The sequence below is a fragment of the Nannospalax galili genome, unplaced genomic scaffold (assembly GCF_000622305.1).
Source record: "Nannospalax galili isolate Female #2095 unplaced genomic scaffold, S.galili_v1.0 scaffold124, whole genome shotgun sequence".
Classification (NCBI taxonomy): Eukaryota; Metazoa; Chordata; class Mammalia; order Rodentia; family Spalacidae; genus Nannospalax; species Nannospalax galili.
Genome location: NW_008352485.1, coordinates 2,633,830 through 2,658,210, shown reverse-complemented (window position 1 = coordinate 2,658,210; position 24,381 = coordinate 2,633,830). Strand labels below are relative to the sequence as shown.

General features: G+C 37.2%; 1 protein-coding gene across 7 annotated transcripts in view; it reads right to left on the bottom strand.

The window, feature by feature from the left end:
* The window catches only part of Tjp1 (tight junction protein 1), a 110,806-nt gene that overhangs the window by 85,785 nt on the left and 640 nt on the right, over positions 1 to 24,381 (bottom strand). For 5 of the 7 annotated variants that reach the window (XM_008849551.3, XM_017802317.2, XM_008849553.3 and 2 more), the window contains exon 2: positions 3,760 to 3,816. In XM_008849551.3, coding sequence (XP_008847773.1) covers positions 3,760 to 3,816 — 57 coding nt within the window. Of the gene's footprint in view, positions 1 to 3,759; positions 3,817 to 6,696; positions 6,795 to 18,412; positions 18,506 to 24,381 lie in introns of those variants that run through there. The other 2 variants (XM_017802315.2, XM_017802316.2) reach the window with 2 other exon arrangements.

Here is a 24,381-nt window from a genome sequence, read left to right as displayed (position 1 = left end):
TTAAACCCCTCTTTTTCATACCATATACAAAAAGTAACCAAATACAACTTTTAGAAGACAGCATACCCAGAAGGGTTTTTTACTTTAGGTTTGGCAAAAATTTTTCAAACTTAAAACCAAGAAAACATGACTGGTGAAACCAAAAATGTTGGCAAGAAAAATACTGGCAGGGAAAAAACTTGAAAAACAATACTTGATAATGAACCTGTATCCAGAATTTACAGAGAACTTCTAACTTCTATATAACAAAGGGAACAATTAACAGTAAAATGGCAGTCCATGGAATCAAGAAAAATATCTGATATGGGTAAATATTCAGAATATATAAAGAATTGCTACCACTCACCTAATTAAAATATGGTGAAAGAATTTCAACAGATGGCAAATTTCATGTTATATGTTTTCTTTTTTTTTTTTTTTTATCTTTTTTTGTTTTTGAGACAGGGTCCCTCTGTAGCCCAGGCTGGCCTGGAACTCACTATGTAGACACGGCTGGCCTCAAACTCAGAAAGATCCTCCTGCCTCTGCTTCCCAAGTGCTGGGATTAAAGGAGTGCGTCACCACGACCAGCATCATGTTATGTGTATTTTATAACTAAAAAACAAACAGGCAAATGATTTTGGCATTTAATTCAAGAAGATGTGTTTTGAGCACATCAAGAGATGCTCAACAGGGCTGGCCATGAAACTCGGTGGTAGAGAAGTTTCCTAGTACACAGGAGGTACTGGGTTCAATCTCCAGCGTCACAGGTTGTGTGTGTGTGTGTGTGTGTGTGTGCATGTGGATGCATGTGGATGCATGCCTATCTGTCCATCAGTGTATGTACTAGTTATTCATGGTTGTGACAAAATATCTGACAAGAAGCAATTTAAGGGAAGAATTTATTTTGGTTCACAGTAGAAAAGAAGATGCCGTCTATCATAGTGGGAAAGGGATGGCAGTGGGAGTGTGTAAGGCAGCTGTTCAGTGAGGAAACAGAGATAATGCTGGTAATCTACTTGTTTTCTCCTTTTTATTAAGTCCAGGACCTCAAGGATGGTACTACTCATACCCAGGGAGGGTCTTTCTTCCTCAGTTGAACCTATTTGGAAACATCCCCACAGACACACTTCAGCTTGTTTCCCAGATAATTCCAAATTCCAGGGGATCTGACCATTACAAGATGTTCATCATTTATCTTCAGAAAACCAAACTAAAAGAACGATAATGAGCTATCACTAGACATCTATTAGCATGGCTAAATCTAAGGAAAAAAAAAAAAACCCTGATAATATCAAGTGTTGATGAGAAGAGACTGAATGAATAGAACTCTCATACACTGCTGGTGGGAATGCAGATCAAGTCACATTTCCCTCCAAATTAACCAATTAGCATACAGCCCACTGTCATTCCAAGTATATACCCAAGAGAAATAAAGTTATGGTCATACAAAACTTTGTATATTAAAGCAGATTAATTCATAATCAAGAAAACTGGAACCAAACTAACTGTACTATACAACTATAGAAAGAATGGATTATTACAGTCACAAATAAAATGCTACTTAGCAACAGCAGGAAGTTACTACCAATACCAACATTATGGAAAAGTCACAAATGCCTATGAAGTCAGTCTCTAAAAACATTGTCCAATTCATTTATAACATTATGGAAAAGGCCAAAGTATAAGAAGACATATTAGTGACTGAATGTTGAGTAAGGGGACACAATTGATGACAAATGGGCACAAGAGAAAGTTTTAAGTGATGGAGTTACTATGTTTTAATTAAGATACTGCACACATGACTGTCAAAACTTAAAACTGTACCCTAGAGTATGAATTTACTATACCAAGTTTTTACTAAGAAAAATGATAAAGGTGGGGCTGGAAAGAAGGCTCAGTGGTTAAGAGCACTGGCTACTCCTGCAGAGGATCTGGTTCGGTTTCCTGCACCCATATGGTGGCTAACAATCACCTTTAACTCCAATTCCAGGGGATCTGACAACCTCTTTTGGTCTCCATGGACACTGCATGCATGGGTGCACTTATATACATGCAGGAAAAACAGTCATGAACATTAAAAAAAAAAAGTTTTTTAAATGATAAAGGTATTAAGAAAAATAAATGTAATATACAAAATTACACTAAACTATTGTATCACAACCAGACCTGAAAGTCATAAAATATGAAATTGTTTTATGTATCATACACATCTGATTTAGACAAGCCCATGTCAAACAGGAGGCCATATTTCAGCCTTGTTAATTAAAAGTGAAGACAAATATTACTGAATGAAAAATATTAAAAATATACTACTGAATGGTTTATTTAGTGAGACAGAAAAAGATCAACAATATCCTATCTGAAATCACCCTGTTTGAACAATTTATGCATTATCAGTATGTACAGATTCAAACACGCATGAGATAATCAGGGGTAGTGTCTAGGAAAATGATTTCCCTTCCCCTGATTGTCAATTCCTGAGAAATAATCAGTGTAAAGCATATGACCTGTTATTTAAATATTCCTTAAGAGGGCGGGTAATCAGTAGTCAGTTCTGCTCAAAAGGAAGAAAGGTCAAATTTTGGGAGGCAAGAAAGGTCAAATTTTGGGAGGCATGTTCTGAACCTGTAAAGCATGAATTGGTGCCATTAAATGTGTGTGTGTGTGTGCGCACGCACACATACCCACAGAGGCTAGAGAGGGCTTCAGAGTCTCTGGAACTGGAGTTACAGACAGGTAGGTACAGGCCGCCAACAACTGCTCTTACATACAGCCTTCTCTCTAGCTCCTAATCTCATTTTAAGCATGTAAAACCTGACTGGAGAGATGGCTCAGCAGTTAAGAACACTGGCTGCTCTGGCAGAAGACCAGGGTTCAGTTTCCATCACCTACTTGACAGCTAGTTCCAGGGGAATCCGACACCCTCTACTGACCTCCTTGGGCACTTCATGACACACACATGCAGGCAATACACCCATACACATAAAATAAAAATAATGATAAAATATTTTTTTAAATAAACATGTAAAACCCAATCTTTTACCAGAGAGGTTGGGTCACTTGCTCATTTCTAAAGCAATAAAAAAGCAGAACCAGAATTTAAATCCAGAACAGACTCATTTCAAAGCTCTTACTCCCACTAGGTTTACTACTAATCTCTTCCTATCTATCTACAATTGTTTAAAGTTTATATGTTTCAAATAAACCAGCATCTTTCAAGAGTTATCCTCCCTCCCACCAACCTGCTCCTATGTAGCTAAGGATTACCTTGAACTTCTGATTCATCTGTGTCTATCTCCTGAGATTATAGATATGCATGATTTTATGAGATGCTGGAGATGGAACCCAGGGCTTTATGCATGCTAGGCAAGTACTCTACCAACTGAGCTAATTCTCGGTTCTTCTTTCAAGATTTTATTATAAACATAATCTGATTTAATTTAAAACCCCAAGCCTCCAAGCATGTATATGCAATCAGTTTATGATTTAATGTACAGTCTTATCTGGTCATTCACAATTATAAGAAAAAAAATCACTTTCAAGCCAGAGATTAAAAACAGCAAATATACAAGAAATAACCAAAAACATATGAAAATGTAATCATGCTGACTTCTGACCTTAATAAAGAATTTACTGCAAACCTAATTTTAAACAAAAGAATATAGAAAAATTTTCCCCTTTCTCTTGGCTTCCTGACATCTGGCCTTCCTCTATTGTTTTCAAGGCGGTCAGTATCCTGACTTATAACACAGATTATTTACTGCAACAGAAACTCACCCTGTGAAGTGTCACTGTGTGTTGTTCCCATATAGCCGTTTCCTCCATTGCTGTGCTCTGATAAAGAAAAAGAAAAACAAATCATTTACCTTAAAAAAATGTTTTAAATAAGGTAAATGAAAGCTTTCAGCAAACAATTCAGTACAATAAAATATCAAAACTTCTATTAATATTAAAGTTACTCTGAAAAGTGCCTAATAACTATGAAAGGGTTTTTGCTTGCTTTTGTTTTAAGAGACAGGAAACTTCCTTTGTTTTTAACTTAATTTGGACAGATGCTGCTACTCTACATTCATTTAATGCTAGCAGAAATCAGTGTTTAAGTAATTTATGCTTAACATCAGACAAGAATAAGAGATGGAGCCACTTTAAAGTTACCTAGTGGACATTTAAAAGCATTCTTCTGCAAAGCATGAAAAGATGATATACTTCTGGACTCAGAATTACAAATAATCACCATATAGGAAAACAGATTAAGACCATTTAATGAGTTATTTTAATGTCACAAACATTATTGTTTCGTTCACTTTCAGTTTTATGACAGAATTACTTTCTCAAATTTTATTTTAAATCATAAAGAAAAATATTGGCTTTTCTAGGACACATAGACATGAACACACACAAAAAAATAAAAATCCAAAATGAATAACCATCCTAGTACCCTTGTAGAACTACCATAAAAATAATTCAAGCTCTAGTATAGATCCTAGTCAAATCATGGTGTAGTTGAATTTCATCTGTCACTAACCTCTCATGAAGAAAATAAATTATCTAAAAGACATGCCTAAAATGTATTTATTTGTAAGTAGGTTTAAAAAAAAAAATTCAGAGTTATCAGAAGGTAGGATAAAAGGGGAGAGTGCTGTGTACAGCATTCTTGACCATCCATCATCACCTCTTATGATAAATCCTTCTTTTACAAGTGAGATCTGTTTTCTGTTTTCCTGTTATCATTAGTATCAAGAGTCTATGCCCATCAAGGTGTCATGGGCCCATTTCTCCTTTCCCACAGCAACTTTAATAGAAGATTAAGGCCCTTTAGAAAATGAATCCCTATAAAGGAGGCCCACTTCCCTAAATTCAAAGCAATAAGATTAACTTTCCTACCAAATGAATAAGGGAGAAGAGAGAAAGGATCTCTCTGTTCATTCCCATAGATAAGAACTGCCAACCTTACCAGCTTTTGTTTCAATCTTCCAATCAAGTGCACCAAAACTCCTTTTAATGAGACCTCCCCTGGAAACAAGGCTGTTTTGTTTTTTTAACAAAAATTAACCAGATTCAATTCACTGAAAACAAGAACAAAAAAAACAAAAAAAAAAACAAAAAAAACCCTCCTCCATCAATATGAATCGAATCAGTGGTGAGTAGATGCATTAAACATCAACAGTTCCACTAAAATACACGTATTAAAAACGCCTGCAAAAACTGCCAGCTTGTGCGATCTCAGCTGACATTCACAATGAGAACTGCTTGCATAGCTCTCAATGGTATTTTTCTAGATAGACTTTGTTAACCAATAGTATGGCTTCACTGACTTTTTAATCTCTTTCCTGTCCTCCAAACTGTAAGTGGCCTGATCATAGGTACTTCCCTTGATAATGTACTCTTTCATATCAAAACCTGCCATATGGTTTTGATCACATAGTTTTCATTGTTGGGCTAAGGAAAGCAGGTTATATAACAGTTTGGGTATTGTCACTCTAATTTTGTTTAAACGTGGTGTTGAAAGGATACAAAAGGGGCTGGAGAGATGGCTCAGTGGTTAAGAGCACTGACTGCTTTTGCAGAGGACCCAGGTTCCATTCCCAGCACTCATGTGGTGGCTAACAACTGTCCGTAACTATTCCAGGATATCTGACCTCCTCAGGCATTGCATGACACAGGTGCATTTACACACATGCAGGCAATACACTTATACACATAAAATAAAAATAGTATTTTTAAAAAAGGATACAGAAAATGTTAAAATTGATCATCTTGGAAGTAAAGGGATTATGGGTGGTATTCTTTATCATTTTATGTTTTTGCTCACTAGTTTCCACTCCTAATAAACTGGCAACATAATTGAAACTACATTTAAATTCCATTCCTACTTGAAATGTTAAATATATGCTTCTAGTTGCACTTTTAGGACAACCAAATGTGTTTACAAGATTAGTTTATTAACTATGAAAAGCATTTGTTCTACTGTTAGTACAGGATCATTAAGGTCTTAAGTATAACCTACATAGGTGTAAGGTAGGAGAAAAAAGGAAGTTATTTTGTACAGGTTGATGGGGGAAAAATTAAATTACCAAAGCATAACTACTGTCTACATTCTATATAAATTTTAACAAGGATTTTCTTTGGAGTGATTAGAAAAGTATATATCTCAGGGCTGGAGAGATGGCTCAGTGGTTAAAGAGCACTGACTGCTCTTGTAGAGGACCTGGGTTCAAATCCCAGGTCCCACATGGCGGCTAACAACCGTCCATAACTCTAGTTCCAGGGGATATGACGGCCTCTTCTGACCTCTGCATTTCACAACACAGATGCACTCAGGTCCGTGCAAGCAATACACTCATACATATAAATTTTTTTAAAATAATAAATTTAAAAAAACCAGTAAGCCTACAATGTAAGTTACTAAGCTCTACCTCTCCCTCACCATTAAAAAACAAAAACAAGGGACTGGATAGATGGCTTGGCAGTTAAGAGCACAGGCTGCTCTTACAGAGGACCCAGGTTAAGGTTTCCAGCACCTACATAGTAGCTAATAACCACCCACAACTCCAGTTCCAGGGGATCTGATGCCCTCTTGTGACTTCTGTGAGCATTATACAACACAAGTGCACTTACATACATACAGGCAAAACACTCATACACATAAAATAAATGAGCTAAAAAACAACAAACAAAAAACAGAGGAAGGCATTTCTAGTTTAAAACGCGTACCATCTTATCTCATTTTCTTCCTTTTCATTTGCTTCATGGCAAAAGCAGCAACATTTATTATCCATGGTTGTACCAGGTAATGTTCATCCGAGTTCTCACTGAAATGAGGAATGGCTAGATGATGAACACACAGATATGTGATGAAGCAAATGCAGCAAAATGATTGCATTTTGCAGAACCTCTGTAATCAGGATCTAGGAATCCATTTCTAAAGTCTTTCAACTCTGTTTTAAGTTTGAAATCCTAACAGCTAGGGTAGAACAACAAATGGGCTTCTTATAGTAAAAGTTAACTCCAAAATGAAGCTAAAATTGATTTAAACATATTTAGTGCCTGTATGTTTACTAAGGGATACGTTCATGTGAACTGCATAAAGAAAAACAAGTGATTATGAATGAATGAGAATTCTAATCCTTTAGGATAGGGAGGACACTTTCCTCTGGAAGAATACCTATGAAACTAGAGCCTCTGAAGAGAGACAGAAACCAGGGTGGAGAGTATTATATTCTTACTGTGGGCCATTGTACTGTTTTATAATGCTCATGTGTTGTGCAAATAAGTTATTTTCAAGACCTAATTTTCAAACTATAAACTATCTGTCTTTGAATAATTGATTAGCCCAGACATGGCTCCATTCTAAAAGCATTTAGGCTTATAGAAAACTAAGGACTAGTGTATTTGTCCACTAAACACAATTCTAGTTCTGTTATTCTCTATTAACTATGAAAGATACTCTCACACAGAAAATGAATTAGCCCAGAAACAAGGAGTCCAGTGCCCAAATCCGTCATAAACAGGAAATGTGACCTTAGTTTTCCTTACCTATAAAATCAGGAAACTAGATGGGATTATCTCAGATCTTTCCAGCTCTAAAAGTCAATTTATTAAACTACACTAATGAATAAGCTACAAATTCAATAATCAGTGAAGCACTGAAGGCATCAAAAGTAACTACAATTCACAATTGCAGATTAGTTTTTGCATATTTCTAAGTCAGCATCAACTGACGAGAATCATAATTTCTAAAAAAGCAAAAAGCTGTATTTCAGAATCTGCCAAGAGTTTCTTTGGTGTCTTTGTTCTGAGCTCCAGCTGGCAAAGACACTACTCAGATCACCAACTCTGAAGGGATTCCTGCCAACTTCAGATCCCAATTCTAGGCAGTTTCACCATCTTTTAGGGCTGAGTACAAATCAAATGGGAGAAAGACAAGAGAACAGAACTGACACAAAAGCTTGTTTTCATGACTAAAGGGTACAATTTGTGAAAGAGGGAGAGGGCTAAAAAGAGAAGTTGCAAAGGTACCAGATATATCACTGGTTTTGCAATGTCATACTGAGGACTTTAAACTCAATGGGAAAGCACTAATGAATTTTAGATAATCAAACAGTATAATTAATTCATTTTTGAAGACTGTAAGAGGAAGGCAGACTTAAGGCAGAAAGATCAGTTAACCCATGAAAAGGGAAGGAGGACTTGAACAATGGCTCTTACAGGTTTCTAAATTGGACAGCTGTGTGAAAAGGAAGGAAAAGACTACAAATGTGGTCCTAGACATGAATAATTTAAGATACCTAGCGAACCATTAGAGCAGAGCCATGGGAACTGGACAGGTGGATACAGGTCTGAAGATCAAGACTAACATCTAGCATAGACAAGGATCTACGAATCATCAACAAGACAGCAGCACTGAAACCAAGAGAAAAGATCTTGTTACTAATGGACTAAGATGACCCTATGGACTATAACTATTTTAGGGGGAGAAAGGAAGAACCAAAGGAACTGGAATTTACTGAGACTACATGAAAATCAATGAAGCTAATACAAAACATCATTTATTATCCAGAGAATACACCAAAACATAAGCACCAAAGATCTCTCAATTCAAGATCAGAAACTCCCATGAGCTTTGGAAATTGTTAAGATTCTTAAATATTACCAAATATATGCCTAAAACAGATTATTTTTTAAAAGTACCCTAAACAAGGGCTGAAGAGATGGCTCAGTGGTTAAGAACACTGACTGTTCTTGCAGAAGACCTAGGTTCGAATCCCAGCACCCACATGGCAGCTAACAACTGTCTGTAACTCCAGTTCCAGGGGATCCGACAGCCTCTTCTGTCCTCTGCGGGCATTGGACGACACGGGTGCACTTACCTACATGTAGGCATTAACACTCATACACATAAAAATAAAAATAATAAATAAAATTTTTTTTAAAGTACCCTAAACAGTGTCCGTATGGCTTACAGCCTCCATTAGGAAAATCAAGCACTAAAGGGAGGTACAATACTTGTCATTTCCCTGGGTTCCTTCCGTGAGCAAAGCTGCTATTTGAACAGTCCAATTTCTCCTGCACTCTAAAGTTTGTTTTTATTTTATTTTACTATTATTATTATTTGTCTTTTTGAGACAGGGTCTTTCTATAGCCACAGCTGTCCTGGAACTCACTATGTAGACCAGGCTGGCCTTGAACTCACAAAGATCCACCTGGCTCTGCCTCCCAAGTGCTGAGATTAAAGGCATGTGCCACCACATCAGGCTATTTTTTTTTATTTTTTAACTTGGTTGTTAATAGCTTTTTTCTACCCAAAATAGAACAATGATTACTTCTTCAGGAGAGACTGAGTCAGGAACTGAGAAATACAGGGGTATCCCCTATGAACTCTGAATTATGTACTTAATTTCATATTCTGACTGTTGCTTTACAAGTGAAGTACAAAGCAAGTGAGTAGAATATGTGATAAAAGGTAACAGGTGGAATATATTGGAAATGATCTGAGAGGTGTCATTTAATTCTACAAATGGAGATGCCAAGAGGTAGTGAAAAGGATCCATCTAAAATCAAATGAAGGTCCTAAGATATTCCTAAAGCAGTCAGGGATTCAACAAAATTCACAAATAAAAGACAAGAACAGCTCATTAAACCTAAGAATTAAAACAACTATTAAAATAAAAGAGTGGAGCAACTATAGGATAAAGTCTCAAAAGAAATTAAGTAACAAAAACAGCTATGAGGGTGTAACAGAACACTGAAGGTGACAGGGAGATTAACAGTTCTGTAAATGTAGTATTCCAAAAAGTAATAATTTAAAGAAAATCATGAAGCTGTGGGAAAATAAAGATACCAATTTTGAAAAAAAGGATATTATATATTCACAAGGGAAAAGATTGGCTTTATAATTGTATACTACTTTACATTTTTGTCAAAGTGAACATATGTGAATTCTATAATCCACAAAAAATGAGATTTTTTTTAAATTAAGCAGACATAAGTGGTTTACACTGTTAGAAGTCAGGACAGTTACCCTTGTATAACAGTATAGAGGTTGAAGGAAATTACTGGAATACTAAGGTTCCTCTTGCTCCAGATGCTGGGCAAAAAGGTACATTCAACTTGAAAATTCACCAACTTAATATATATTTCTGATGTTTACTTTAATGCACTATGTTAAAAAAAAGAATACTTTAAAATTACCGGGTGTGGTGGCACATGCCTTTAGTCAGAGGCAGAGGCAGGCGAATCTCTGAGTTCAAGGCCAGCCTGGTAGAGGGAGACCCTGTCTCAAAAAGACAAAACAAACAAACAAACAAACAAAAAACAACAACAAAAAAAAACCTAACAAAAAAAACCCTTCAAAATTAACTTGATGATAAAGGTTGTAGTGGTACAATTGATAAAACTAAATGAGATATGCTTTCATTTGGCCCTTTGTCTAGTGATTTTTTTAAAAAAGGTAAGCACTGCAACAATTCATTATAGTACTTTGAAAAGCTGGTGTATATAATGAATTAAGTATTTATTCTGCATTTCTTATATAAACAGTACCACTCAGTAACCAAACAGTAGATGAAAGTTTTTCTTAGATATCCCAGTTAATAGATGAAGAATAAAATGTGAACATCATCATGTGGCAACATCTGGTGAATTAAGAAATGTAGGGATTTAAAAGCAACAACAACAAAAAAACAAAATAAACAACAACAACAAAAAAACAAAACCCAACCCTGGAACCTAATACCACTTACATCAAGCCAGCCAGGTGTGGAGAAGTTGGAAGCTTTTATAAAAACAAAATTTTTTTTTAAATATGATAATATGATTACTGCTCTAGAGACATGCTGTATGTATGAAATACAATGACGAGGATGAATAATCTAAAGTATCACTTAAAATTTTTATATCATTATATATCCAAATGACAATAATTTGGAAATACATATTAAGAAAACTAATTTCACCTCTGCAATTTTTCTGCTGGAAATTTTCAAATTACATACCAAGAATTTCAATTAAAACTGTTCTAGATACTGGGGGCTAGAGAGATGGCTCAGCGGTTAAGAGCACTGACGCTCTTGCAGAGGACCCAGGTTCGAGTCCCAGCACCCACACAGTGGCTACAAACCGTCCTTAACTCAAATTCCAGGGGAATCCGAAGCCCTCTTATGACCTCCACAGCATTGTATGACACGGGTGCACTCACATACATGTAGGCAATACAGTCATACACATAAAATAAAAAAAATAAAGAAAATATTTTTAAAAAACTGTTATAGATACATTTGTCTATTTACAGAAATTCAGAGGACTGAGCACCCTTGTCACCAGCACCAGGAAAAGACCAAAATCCAGGCTGAAAAATTCTGCAGGAATAATCCTGTTCCTGCCATCAATAAAACTGCACAGGAAGAGAATGAGACAGAGACATAGGAAAACTATGTATGAAGAAAAAGATGTAAAAGATATGTCAAGCGATCAGAATGAGAAGGCCTTATTTGGATCCTGATTTTAAATATTAAAAAAAAAGCATAAATAAATCATTGAAAATGTACTTCCACAAAATGACTTTTAAAAGTTCTTATTTTTTAGAAATAGGTATTCAAATATTAACATATAAAAACATGACTGGTGAGCAGGGTGTAGTGGCGCACACACACCTCTGATCCCAGCACTGGGACAACAAAGGCAGATGGATCTCTGTGAGTTTCAGGCCAGCTGGGTCTACAGGGAAACCTGTCTCAAAAAGGCCCCTCAAACATAAAAGACAGTTTTTGCTCCTTGCCCTCCAAGGTCGACTAAGTTCCAGGGTCCCTTGGAGCATCTCTCAAAATGTCCTCTAACTGTGGTGAGTCACCTGTCCTCTTGATCAAGGAGGCCATGGAGACCCCACCAGATGGACTTGAACCAGTGTCCAGTCTACAAAGAGGAGGGTCAACACAGAGGAAACATTTGCTCCATGCTTCCAAGTGAAGTCAGCCATGGTCGAGTAGGACCTTTGACTTATCTTCATATAGATGAACTGGTAAAAAGAAAGGAGCCAGGGGCTCATCTCAAGCCCACGTGACCCCTGAGGAACAGACCCTCATACAACCTTAACAGTAAAAATAAATTGGTTTATTTGGGCCACCTGTACGGTCTTAAACACCCAAAAGGAAAGTATAACCAAAGATTAAAATGATCAGTATAATTCTTTAAGAGTCCACATATATAGCTAAAGGCTACATAACAAGAAACAATGCCAGACAGGAGATACCTTCCTTTGAGTCATAGAACTGGGAGAAGGAACATCAGACCCCAATCTTATCTAAAGGAATGTTGGCAACTGATTGCTGCTAAATGAGGAAGAGCTGATTTCCTAAAACAAGGAACTCTAGATAGGCTGACTAGACTCGGCGGATGAACTAGCACTGGGGAACAACTGGGGGCACTGATAACACAGTAGACAGTAACAGGGATGACAGAGTATATAGGCTCCACTGCGGGGGGAGGCTATGGGAGGGTACCATTTGGGATGTGGATATAAAGAGGAATAAGACTGTTTGGGATGTTCTGCATGAAACACACACACACACACACACACCAATAAAAAATGATTAAAAACAAAAAGACTTCTCAAAAAAAGTCTGGCATTTGCTTCAAAATGATGGGAAGAGGAGAACACAATAAATGGGTACATAAGCTAGTATTTGTACTGAAGTGAGAATAATATGGGTGATTCATTATAATTTCCATGTGAAATTTTTTCCACTTAGGAAAAGATAATTCGAAGAGACTAGACACTATTGATCTAAGACAGACCCAAATCGTAACCTCTTCAGAGGATGGTGTGGTAAGAATAGGAGGTAGGAATTGGCTAGGCAGTTAGGGTAAAAAGACCCCAAAGAAAAGTAGCCAATTCTTAGCTAAAATTCACAATGTCCTTGGGTCTCATAGCCACTTACTCCATTCCAAAGGCCAAAAATATTTGGAAGCTTTTATCTAATCCTTAAAAGATTTTAGGGTTATATCTTCAGAGGGGGGGAATGTTAGAGTAGCCAAAAGCCCCATAAAAAAAATAAAGAAGAAAGAGTAGATGAAGTTATCAGAAAAAAGTGATGGGGAGATATCGGAGTTGGAGGGGAGGGAGTGGGCATGGATTTGATCAAAACACCTTAAATGCATATGAAATTCTCAATAAATTATTTATTTAAAAAATAAAAAATAAAGAACGGTCCAAATCAAGAGCACTGCTACTGTGGCCTATCACAAAGCAAAATTTCCTGGGCTGGCTCCTTCAACAGTTGCCTTCCTTTATAGAAGTAAAAAAGTGCAATTAATCTTAGAGATAAGTTAGTATCTTTTGGAAGTTTCTAGGGTTTTAAAAAGATGGTCTAACCAGTAAGTAATTAACACTGTAAAAAAGTCAACTCTTGTCTAGAAGAAACATCAGATATTAATCAAAGAGCCAGGAGACAAGTAAAAGTGTGGTAGAAGGTTAGTATAGGGAATTTGATGCACCTAAATTCTGTCCCAGTTTACAGGTTCAGGACAAAATTCTTCAGGAAACAAACAGATGCTGAATGAATGAGGGATGGATATGATGTGAAATGCATTCCAGGTAAAGGAAGGAGCATAATCAAGAGCCCAATCCCTAGTATAAAGTGTGTCTCCATTCACATGAGTTCATTATGTGTTATAGCATTATATTAAGCTCTGCAAAAAAACAGGCAGAGACAATAAGACCATGGTTCTCAGGGAGCTTACATCTAGTGGGAGACCCAGATGATCTAAACACTTCATAACTAGATACCTAATCAGAGGCTTGAATAAGCACTACAAAGAAAGAAAATCAGTGCCCCGAGAAAAACAAAGAGAAACTTAGTAAGCCCAGTACTATTAACTGAAAAGGCGCTAGAGAGGTGCCTCTGCAGTTAAGAGCAATTATGAGATCTTCAGAAAACCAGAGTTCAGATCCCAACACATACACTGAGCAACTCACAACTGCCTGTAACTCCAGCTCCAGGGGAATCTGACACCTTCTTTTGGCTTCCCCAGGCACCCCTACACATATGTGCGTAAGTGTGTGCATGTACACACACACACACACAAAATCTTAAAAAACAAACTGGATAGAGGAACACATAGGGTAATGAGCAAGATGAGCCAGTATGAGATGAGACAGGATCCAAATAATCCAATAGGAGTTTATTGACCATTATTACTAATTATTATTATTAATTCTAAAGCCAGTAAGTATAGAAATTTTAGCAAAAGAGTGGTGTTTGGGGGAGGGGCGTGTGTGTATTTGAAAACAATGGAAGAGAAAATAATTAGATTTTGAAAAGAAGGGGCAGGCAGAAAGAATATAAGGGAGGCAGGGAGGAGTGCTGTAAAATGGTATCTTCGGACATGACCTGGCCACTGCACCCAGCAGCTATTGTATCTACACAAGATACATTGATAGGGCTGATGAGGCTCTACCCCTAGCTGAGGAATTACTGGCAACTGATGGCAGTTGGTAGAAAGGAAGTCATTTTTCTTGGCGGTCTAGCCACTGGTAGGTGGTCCAAGCTCTCAAGTGGATTGGCCCATACCTATACGTATACCTAGCTGAACTCAGTGACTTTGAGAGAGCCAGAAAGCTAGAGAGCGAGAGAGTGGCAGTCAGGCATGATAGTGCACACCTTAAATCCCATGACTCTGAAGGCAGAGGCTGGTGGATCTCTGTGAATTTGAGGCCAGCCTGGTCTACATGGTGAGTTCCAGGCCAGCTGGGGCTATAGGAAGGAAAAAAAGGTGGGGGAGAGAAACATGAAAGTGGGAAGAGAGATTGGGGATTGGATAGGATCAAGATACACTGTTATACACATATGAAACAAACAAAAAAATTATTTCAGAAACACAGATTAAAATGGGAAGAGAAGTTGTGATACTCCTTAGGAGGCTATTTATAGCAACCGAAAGAGAATCAGAGTACATGCTGTATGAGTGAAGAGGGGGCAGGTAAAAATGTAGAAAGTAGAAGTAGAACAAGTAAAAAGATCTGAGATGCTCAGCTGGTTAAAAACTGAACAGAACTTGCTAAACAATCATTTAACATACTAAGGTGGATATCCAAACTGAGTCATATACACTGGATTTGTAATCTTTAAAATCTCTTGCCTAATCCATTAAAGACTGCCTCTTATTATAAGATACTTTTCCTAAGCATCTTAGGGGCCCAACGATCTTCTCTGAAACTAGAAAATATCTTGCTGTGTTGAAAGTACTTCTGAACTTTGCACATGAAGACATAAATAAGCATACACTCAATCATAACCACAATCTGCCTCTTCTCTGATGTTAAAAGGGGCTTCACTTAAAATGTTTTTACTATGTGCTGGCTCTGTACTGAGTAGGCAACTATCTGGAGACAGGTACTATTTGCATTTTTACATCTGTTCTGCTCCTTTATAAATATATGAGAAGGCAGCTAATGGTAGATGACCCAAATTCAGAACCTTGACTCTAGACACACAGTAAGTGACAGAACCTTATGCTTCAATAACAATATATTTATAAGTCCTAGCATTCTCTCTTTATAGGATCTGGCCTGGTACGTGGTGTTAAACAATGGGTGTTCACACGTAAATCATTACTGTACATTCGCTTTATGTACTTTTATACATATAATATTGTATTTCACAACATGAAGATATACAAAATTAAATGAGCTGGCAAGATTTAAGCCAGGGCAATTTATATCAAAATCCAGATATACAATCTGTTTGGAAAAGCTGGAAGATCTGGCTTGTCTTCCCCCAGGAAAAGCACCAGCTGAGCAATGGCTGCTTCCTTCATTCCAGCCTGTGCTCTAACTGCAGCAGCAGCAAGCTTCCAGCTTTCATGATTCATGCCACTTGTCTGGTCTAAGACTCACCTAGCATCATTCCATGTCATCTGATGCTGATTTAGAACAGATGATCATATAAATGTACACATTTGAATTATAAGTAGATGTATGACTAACTACAGCAAGTGAATTTACCCTTAGATCCTACACCTGTGAAAGAGATTAATAGTAGTACCTAACAATGTGAGGATCAAATGGGAGCATACACATAAACCACCACTCTCAGTATCTGTTACAAAGTCAGCAGTCAACCTGAGTGGCTACTGTTTGACAAACATTTGTCATATCTACACCTTAGATGTAAAATGTGCTGGGCGTGGTAGCACACACTTTCAATCTCAACATTCAGGAAGCAGAGGCAGGTAGTCTCTGTGAGATCAAGGACAGCCTGGTCTGTATAGGGAGTTTTAGGCCAGCTGGGGCTACAGGGAGGCTCTGTCTCAAAAAACTTTAAAAAGTGAAATCTATTTTCCATGCTCACTCTTCTGATTTTATAGGCAATACAGCATCAAAAATACACAGCTTTGTGCATTTTTGTTCGATTAAATAGTCCAACACCACTATTAAAAAAAATCAGTAAATAAATCCTCTAAAGCCCTTTTATATGATAATACTGGGAAATATTTACAATTATATTTTGAAAGGCAGACTTATTTTTACTTTTGCTCAAAATACATATTTCTCTTGATCATAGATTTCAATGGTCTTATCAGAGTCAAGCAGATGTCTACTATGATGAATACTTTTAAGATGATGGACTTAAGATTTAGTCATAAAATGTTCCCAAAATTAAGTCAACCAAACACTGCGAGGTTTGCCCATTTTTTTTTGTTTGTTTTTTAGGTATATATATATATATACATATATATATATATACAGTAGTCAATCCCTCAAAGCCACAACTCAAACTACCCCTGCCCCGCAAGTCAGTAGGCAGAAGTATTCTGATGGTAAAAGGCTAGGAAGGCTAGGTAGAGTGGCACACTTGTATCCAGGCACTCAGGAGGTTGAGGCAGAAAGGCATGAGTTCAGTCAGTCTGAGCTAGACAATAAGTTTGAGGCCAGCCTGAACTACAAAGAAGGACCCTGCTGAAAGGAAGAAAAAAAAAGGATACAAAGGGCTAAATGTGGTGGTGCATGCCTAATCTGAGCACTTGGAGGCTAATTTAATTTAGGAGCGTCATAAACATTATTGGGTAAAAGCAGCCACATACAAAGTTTAGAGAAAGGCAAAAACGATAGCATTGGTAGAATATATAACTGGGTGGTAAAATTATAAAGAAAAGCTAGAAAATGAGTACCATAAAAGACAATATAGAGATAATCTTTGGAGACAGGAAATTTTACCAGAAATGTCACTTAACACTTACCATAATGCATAACATTGTACTTGCTGCTATCTACCCTCACTATTAAAATGTTCCATCAGTACAGATGAGAAACGGTCAGTGCTCTAGATCTATCACCCTACCATAGTCCTGGCACAAACTAGATGTGCAACAGTTATCTGTTGACTGTAAAAAAGTTTTAAAAATCCAAATTGTTACAGGTTTGACAACTTGTTAGACCCTAAATTAAGCAGCAATCATTAGCAAGCATAGTGCCTATCTTTCATGTCAGTATATTCAGTTTTGCGTAAGTAAACCCTATTTACCTTATACTTTTTAATTTTTCTCTTTTGAGATGACAGAGAAAACACTTGCACAGATTTATCCAAGTTCAATTCAAATGTTAAAAAAATTAACAAAATGCAGAAACCATATTAGATATGACTCAACTGTCTCCCTAATCAGAAAAAGCCAAAATACTGTGTTGTTTATTATAAGCACAATTTTAGGAGTATTATATGCACATGTAACGTGTGCACTTGAGTATACCAGGGTACAAGCATGCAGAGGCCAGGGCAGGACACCAGGGTGGTCTTCCCCTATCGCTTTCCATCTTATTGCCTTGAAACAGGGTCTCTACTGAACCAGAACCTGGACATTTGGGCTAGGTTGGCTCTCAGGATTAGCCTTAGGGGGCTAAGGATACAGGCATGTGTAGCCATGCCCTGACTTTTTATAGGTGCTGGGGATTTGAACTCTGGTCCCCCTGGTTGCAAAACCAGTGCTCTTATCCACTGAGTCATCTCTTCAGCCCCACTGTTTGTTCTTGAGGCAAGGTCTCAAGTAGTCCAGGATGGCCTGGAACTCATTATGCAGATAAGGATGGCACTGAGCTATTCAGTCTCCTTCCTCTACCTTCTCAGTGCTGGGATTACAGGCCTGTACCACCAGGGCCAGTTTATGACTGAACCCAGAGCCTCACACGTGCTTGACAAATACGCTATCAACTGAGTTGTATACAGCCTGAAATTCTTTGTTTTTTACATAATGGATAACAGAGTTTACAACTAATCATTACAATATAGAGCAGCTGAAAATTAATATTTAAGCTTCTATGGAGCAGGGATTTAAAACCAAAACGTGCTCAATCGATGCTAACAAAAGCAATAGTCACTATTGGTATCCTTCTAAATTTTAAGATTAAGAGTTCTAATCTAAAATTAACACATTTAGTTACCTGAAATTATAACCCAGCACTTTGCAAGAAGGTGAAAGACAAGAAGACTGAGTTGAAGGTCAACCTCAGCTACACGGTGAGTCAAAGTGGTCAGCCTGGGCTACATGAGACCCTGTCTCAAAACAATAATAAAAAGTTGTTTTTTAAAAGAAATTTTTAACACCAACACCAAAACACTGCAAATTCTTAAAATAACCAAGAAGAAAATGGCATTTTTTTTAATCTTTGGGAAATTACACTATTTTTTAAAACAACAAAAAACTCAGTGAATCAAAAAAATTTACTTGAGTCTTAAGTTCCTAATTAGTATCCACAGAAAATATTACCTTTGTTTTCACCAATTATTTCTGTCATGGTAAATTAAAATGCTTTCATGTATCAGTCAGTCCACTTCCTAGTATTCTGCCAGCACAAAAGTTATTCTGACACATAACTGAAATGCGCCTACAACACAATCTAATAAAATGTTATCTTTCAGTGTACTAAAGGTTAAGATTTAGTACTGAACACTACAAATACAACAGTCCAGGACCTGTTTATAATTTAAATGGTATGTCTTACGGTACTAAGTTTGGAACCATCAGCTTTATTGTAGACTAAAGTAGTATAGCCAATCTTTCAGAATCTAATTCTTTTCATTCATTTTTTTAGGTTACAAAATGGAAATTCCTGATTCATGTCCTTCCTATCAAAACTTCTCACTCATTATTAAGAATTGATCTGTTAGCTGAGCATGGTAGAGCACACCTTTAATCCCAGCACTGGGGAGGCAGAAGCAGGCAGATCATTTTGAGTTCAAGGCCAGCCTGGTCTACAAAGCGAGTTCCAAGGCCAGCCTGGTCTACAAAGCGAGTTCCAAGTCAGCTAGGGCTACAAGGAGACCCTGTCTCCAAAAAAAAAGAATTGATCTGTTTAAGAAGGAATGGAAATACAGCACCTGGCTCACCCATAAAGGAGCAACCTGAAGCCACTCTTCTCTGCAATAAATAAATTAAGAAGCACTCTAGGTCAAAGATAGCAAAAGGCCTGTTTTTATTACTGGCTTACAAAGGAAATACTACTCTGAAACACAACAGTTTAGAGTAAGTTTAAAACTTCTTTCCACCAGATTAGATGTTGTCAAACTAATAAAGTTTTTTAAAAATTGCCTTACAAATTCAGTTGTAAAATAAGTTCCAGTCAAATATTTCAGGAGCATCACTCTAAATATAAGCTATCTTTTAATTTTATCTGACATTTGATCAAAAACTCTATTAAAAAGCCATACTGTTCCCCGTACTGGTGCATCATCAGCTACTATGCTGCTTAGTCAACACTTGGTGAGTGTGAAGGCATGGTTTGCAGGCTGGGGATGTTCTGTGTGTGAGCAGAGGATAGATAGCACAACACATGAATTCAAAGCTGGACTCTGGTCTTTCAAAAGACTGCATTTTTATCATACCAGGGCTGTATCAAGAAACAATTACATTTCCAAAAATGTCATCAAAACTATTATTTTTAAAGACATTTCCCTTAGAAGCACTGTGATCTATCTTATTTATACTAATTTATTCTTAGAACTTACTGAGCTTACATTTGGTCTCTAAATAGAAAAAAAGATCAAAGCGCAAGTCAGAGTCAGACACAGGATTTTTAAAAAGTGAAACTACTATAATTTCCTCCCCTCAAGTCAAACAAGAAACAGTACTCTATATGCTAGATCATAGCCCTCAAAGCCACAGATTGGCTTCAACCTTGTTATCTGTTAGTGAGGACAGCTAACCCTCTATCACTCCAGCAATTAATAAACAGCATGAGTCGTCCTCAAATCTGAAATAAAAGTTCACTTTACAAGCTCTTAACATGAAGATATCTAGTGGGGGAAAAGGGCACTGTGTAATCTAAAACATTATGAAGAGATCCTAAAACTAATTTAAAACTTACAAAATATAAGAACTATCAGCCAACTACATGAATTTAAAACTTTAACCAGGGGCATCTAAAATGCCAAGCATACCTTGATAATTAAAAGCCTGTGCCTAAAATACTTATTCTAGTGGAAAATACTGTACAAACTGAAGAAAGTGAAAAAGTATTGATTGCTATACTGAAGATTACTACAAGGTGGCAGACACAATCAAGAAATCTCAAACTCAATTGAGTTTTCCTTTTACTCTTAGAGCAGTATGAAACAAATACTTGGTGATCAGTTAAGTACCAAATTAAAACTCGTTTAAATGTTACTCAGCAAATAATCCCTATCTACTGACTGATGTCATTAGTTCTGTTTGTTAGCTTAACATCTGCAATTCTCAAGTTTCAAAAATGTTCAGCTATCGGGAAAATCTTACTGTGCCTCCTCACTTGATGGATTCCTCAGAATCCTCTCAAGCAACAAAGCAATGGTAAAAGCAGTATAAATCATTTTTAAACTCATCTACACTACAATTTCAGACACAACCACAGGAAAGAAAACTATGTCTGAGACATAAACATTTCTGTATACAGCAAAATATTTAGCATACAGAGTAACATAGCTTTAAACTTAATGCTTCCTCTAAAGTGAAACAGCTTGAAAATCTGAAGCTATGCAACTTCTTTTAACCACTTTTTGGGTCTCAGCCAATGAAAATATTCCTAATAATTATTAATGCTATTTTCTTACACAAGTAAGCAATTATTTGGTGAGGCAGAGAACTACCCTCAAATTCCCGTTTTCAACTTTCAAATAATTTTATCAGGTACACTAATAAACAAAACTCACTTGCAAATTCAGGCATACATCATATGTATACAAGGTTTTTTTTCTTTTATTACTTAATAGTACATACACAGAAGTCAAAAATCGAGGTGTATCTCCTACATTTTCTCCTAGAGTTTTGTCATTTGTTTTGCCAAACACTTAGAACTTCATGGGAAGAGGGCGCAAGATGGCTAGAGGGACAGGCATTTGCCACTCACAGATGAAAGCCTGACTGAAGTTACAAAGTTGTCCTCTGACTCCACGGGAACCCATTCCCCCACCATACATAACACAATAAACAACAATAAAGCTTCACATGGGTATTTTTCTTTGCATATGAGGCAGAAAAGAAACTTTTTGAAATGTGAATAACCAGTAGTAATAGCTTTCTTTACTGAATACCAAATACTTTTTCCCCAATAATCTACACTTGATTTTACAGACATGAGTCATTTTCCCTTTTACTGGGCTAAAGTACCTAGGCAAATCATGTTTCCATTTCTTTTAATTTTTATTTATTTTTATGTTTTTTTTCCTTGAGACAGGGTATTCCTGTAGGCCCACTTGGCTTGGCACTCACTATGCAAACCAGGCTGGCCCCAATCTCACCAAGATCCATCTGCCTGCCTCTGCCCCCCAGGTTTTAAAGGCTACACCATCATGTCCCAGTCAGTTTCCATTTCTTCATGCAAACAGTGGAAATGAGAGTGCTCATTTCATAGGGTTATTATGAGAATTCAATGAGTTAATTACTCACACAGAACAATCTTAGCACACATTAATGCTGCTGATCATAATCACTAACAGTCATAAATGATGTTGCTGAGCTTTGTGATTTCATTCTCTATTCTTGAACCAATACATTACTTTAGATTCTTATGAATTTGTAACAAATGAGGTTTTCTGAAAGGGTTTTTTTTCCAAATTTTTTTGACTAGCATTCATTTATTTGGTAAGATAAACTTCATATCAAGCCATCAAGTTTTCTATGATACCACAAGGGAATTCTATTTGGAACTGTACTGCACTTAAACATCAACTCAGGGAACACTGGTAAATTTTTCTATTGACTCTCTTCATCCAGAAAGGTTCTTTTCTTTAATTTTTAAAAATATTTTATTATTTTTATTTTATGTGTATGCATGCATTGCCTGCATGTAAGTAAGTGCACCCGTGTCGTGCAATGCCCGGAGGACAGAAGAGGCTGTCGGATCCCTTGGGACTAGAGTTATGGATAGCCGTCAGCTGCCACGTAGGTCCTGGGATTCGAACCTGTGTCTTCTGCAAGAACAGTCAGTGTTCTTAACTGCTGAGGCATCTCTCTAGCCCCTCATCCAGAAAGTTTTAGGTCACTGATTCAATTTTATGTCGTACTTCAGTAAGATTCAGGCAACTCACCAGTTTGTTGTATTTAGTCTTAGGTTTAGACTTTGGAGTAATATTTTAGGTGTACATCAGATCTAGCAATTTTCATTTTTAAGAATTTGCCATAGTCAAGTGTATAGATATAAAAATGTAAATGTAAGTATATATACATCATGTTCATTGCAGTAGCACAATCCTGGGAACATGTTCCTATCTTCTCAATAAGGCAACGATGACCTGAAATGCAGTATGAGGAAAGCTACTCAACAGTCACAAAAAAACACAGCATTAAAAGTACTGGCTTAGACACGTCTACAACTGTGCTACAAACAGAAGAGCAAACTGCAAAAACAGTGTGATTTTTTTTTAAGGAGTACAGAAAACAAAAGCACCCCATGTAAAGTATTGACGGAGCTGGGCTCTTAAGCATTTTTGGTTCCCTAAGAATTAAATGTGACTTAAGGAAACAACTGGTTGTCACTTCTCTTTACCAATTCATGGTTGGCCTGGATCTATGTAAGATTTCAAAGTAGCCCCATGACACAGCATCTAAGAAAATAAACGTGCAATGCCCACTTAAGCAAGCCATCTCTATAATGTAATATTTAACTTGTGAGACTTTGCAATGTGCCATAAAATGTCAATATCCTATTTTATGTGTGAAAGTATGGCTTCAAAATCACCTCACCACAGCATTTTAAACATTTCTCTTGAAATAACACTTTAAAAGTGTGTTGTTTTGAGTATCAAGCACCAGAACTCACACCAGAACAATGTAACATTCTGTATAATATGGAAACAAAGCCTTTCTTCCCAGGAAAGGAAGTCCGGGGAAATGGTAAATACCATCAGCTTTTATATTTCATAATTAGTAAAATGTTACCTTTTATTCTAACTTTTGGGCCAAGTCTTACCTTTAGTTGTACTTCATCGAAGAAAGGTTAAAAAAAAAAAGATACAAACTATATCATTCCTCAAGAAAGATTATATTCTTTAAAAATCTGTTCACTACTAAATTGTAACTGCTAACTACTGCCAGCCAGCAGACAAGGTTCTGTTAAAAGTTCAGAAACTCCAGGGGCATATTATAATGTGTTCCTAGAGGTTATGAGTAAGTATTCAAATAGAAAACTATGCGCGATCATCACCTGTTTATTCGGGTTTTTTTAAGGGGAGACTTTTTTACTCATCACATTTTGTATTCTTGTCATTGCTTGAAAGAGCAAGCACTTTAGGAATTAAAAAAAAAGATTTAAATGTACAAAAGGAGGATTCTAACTCATTTTTAAAGAATTTTAGCTTTTTAATACATGTTCCGATTCAAAGGACTGAGAAAATAACACTTCAAAGCACATGGGAAAATAGGGAAAAGTTATTTTTGTGCACAATTCACGGATCTTTTAGTTTGAGTCCGCCCCAAGTCCATGGTAGGGGCACTTTGTGCTGCTTTTGGAAGTTGAAATTAAAGCGATAAGTACATTGCTTCTTCAATTACCTCACACAAACAATAAACATCAAAACAAATCCTAGCTGCTACTACTCCGAAGCTGAGCGTTTTGCTGTCTCAATGCTTTATCGCAGCCCGGTGCATACCGCAGCGGGTGACATCAGATCGAAACCACACGGTTTCGACCGGCATCAACCACTCCTCCAAGACAGCAGCAGATACGCGCGTGCAGGAGGTGACAGCCCCAACGCCACCCCCAGGTCTCCCCTGGCCGGAGAACCTCACCCCGCGGCGACTTTCAGGGCGTCGGACCTGTTGCACGTCCGCGCCCGGCGCGCACGGAGCCAGGCACGGGCGCCAGCAGCGGTGCACCTGCCCCGGCTGGCCCGGCGCCCCCGGCCCTTCCTCCAAGGCCCCCGCCCGGCCGTCGCCACG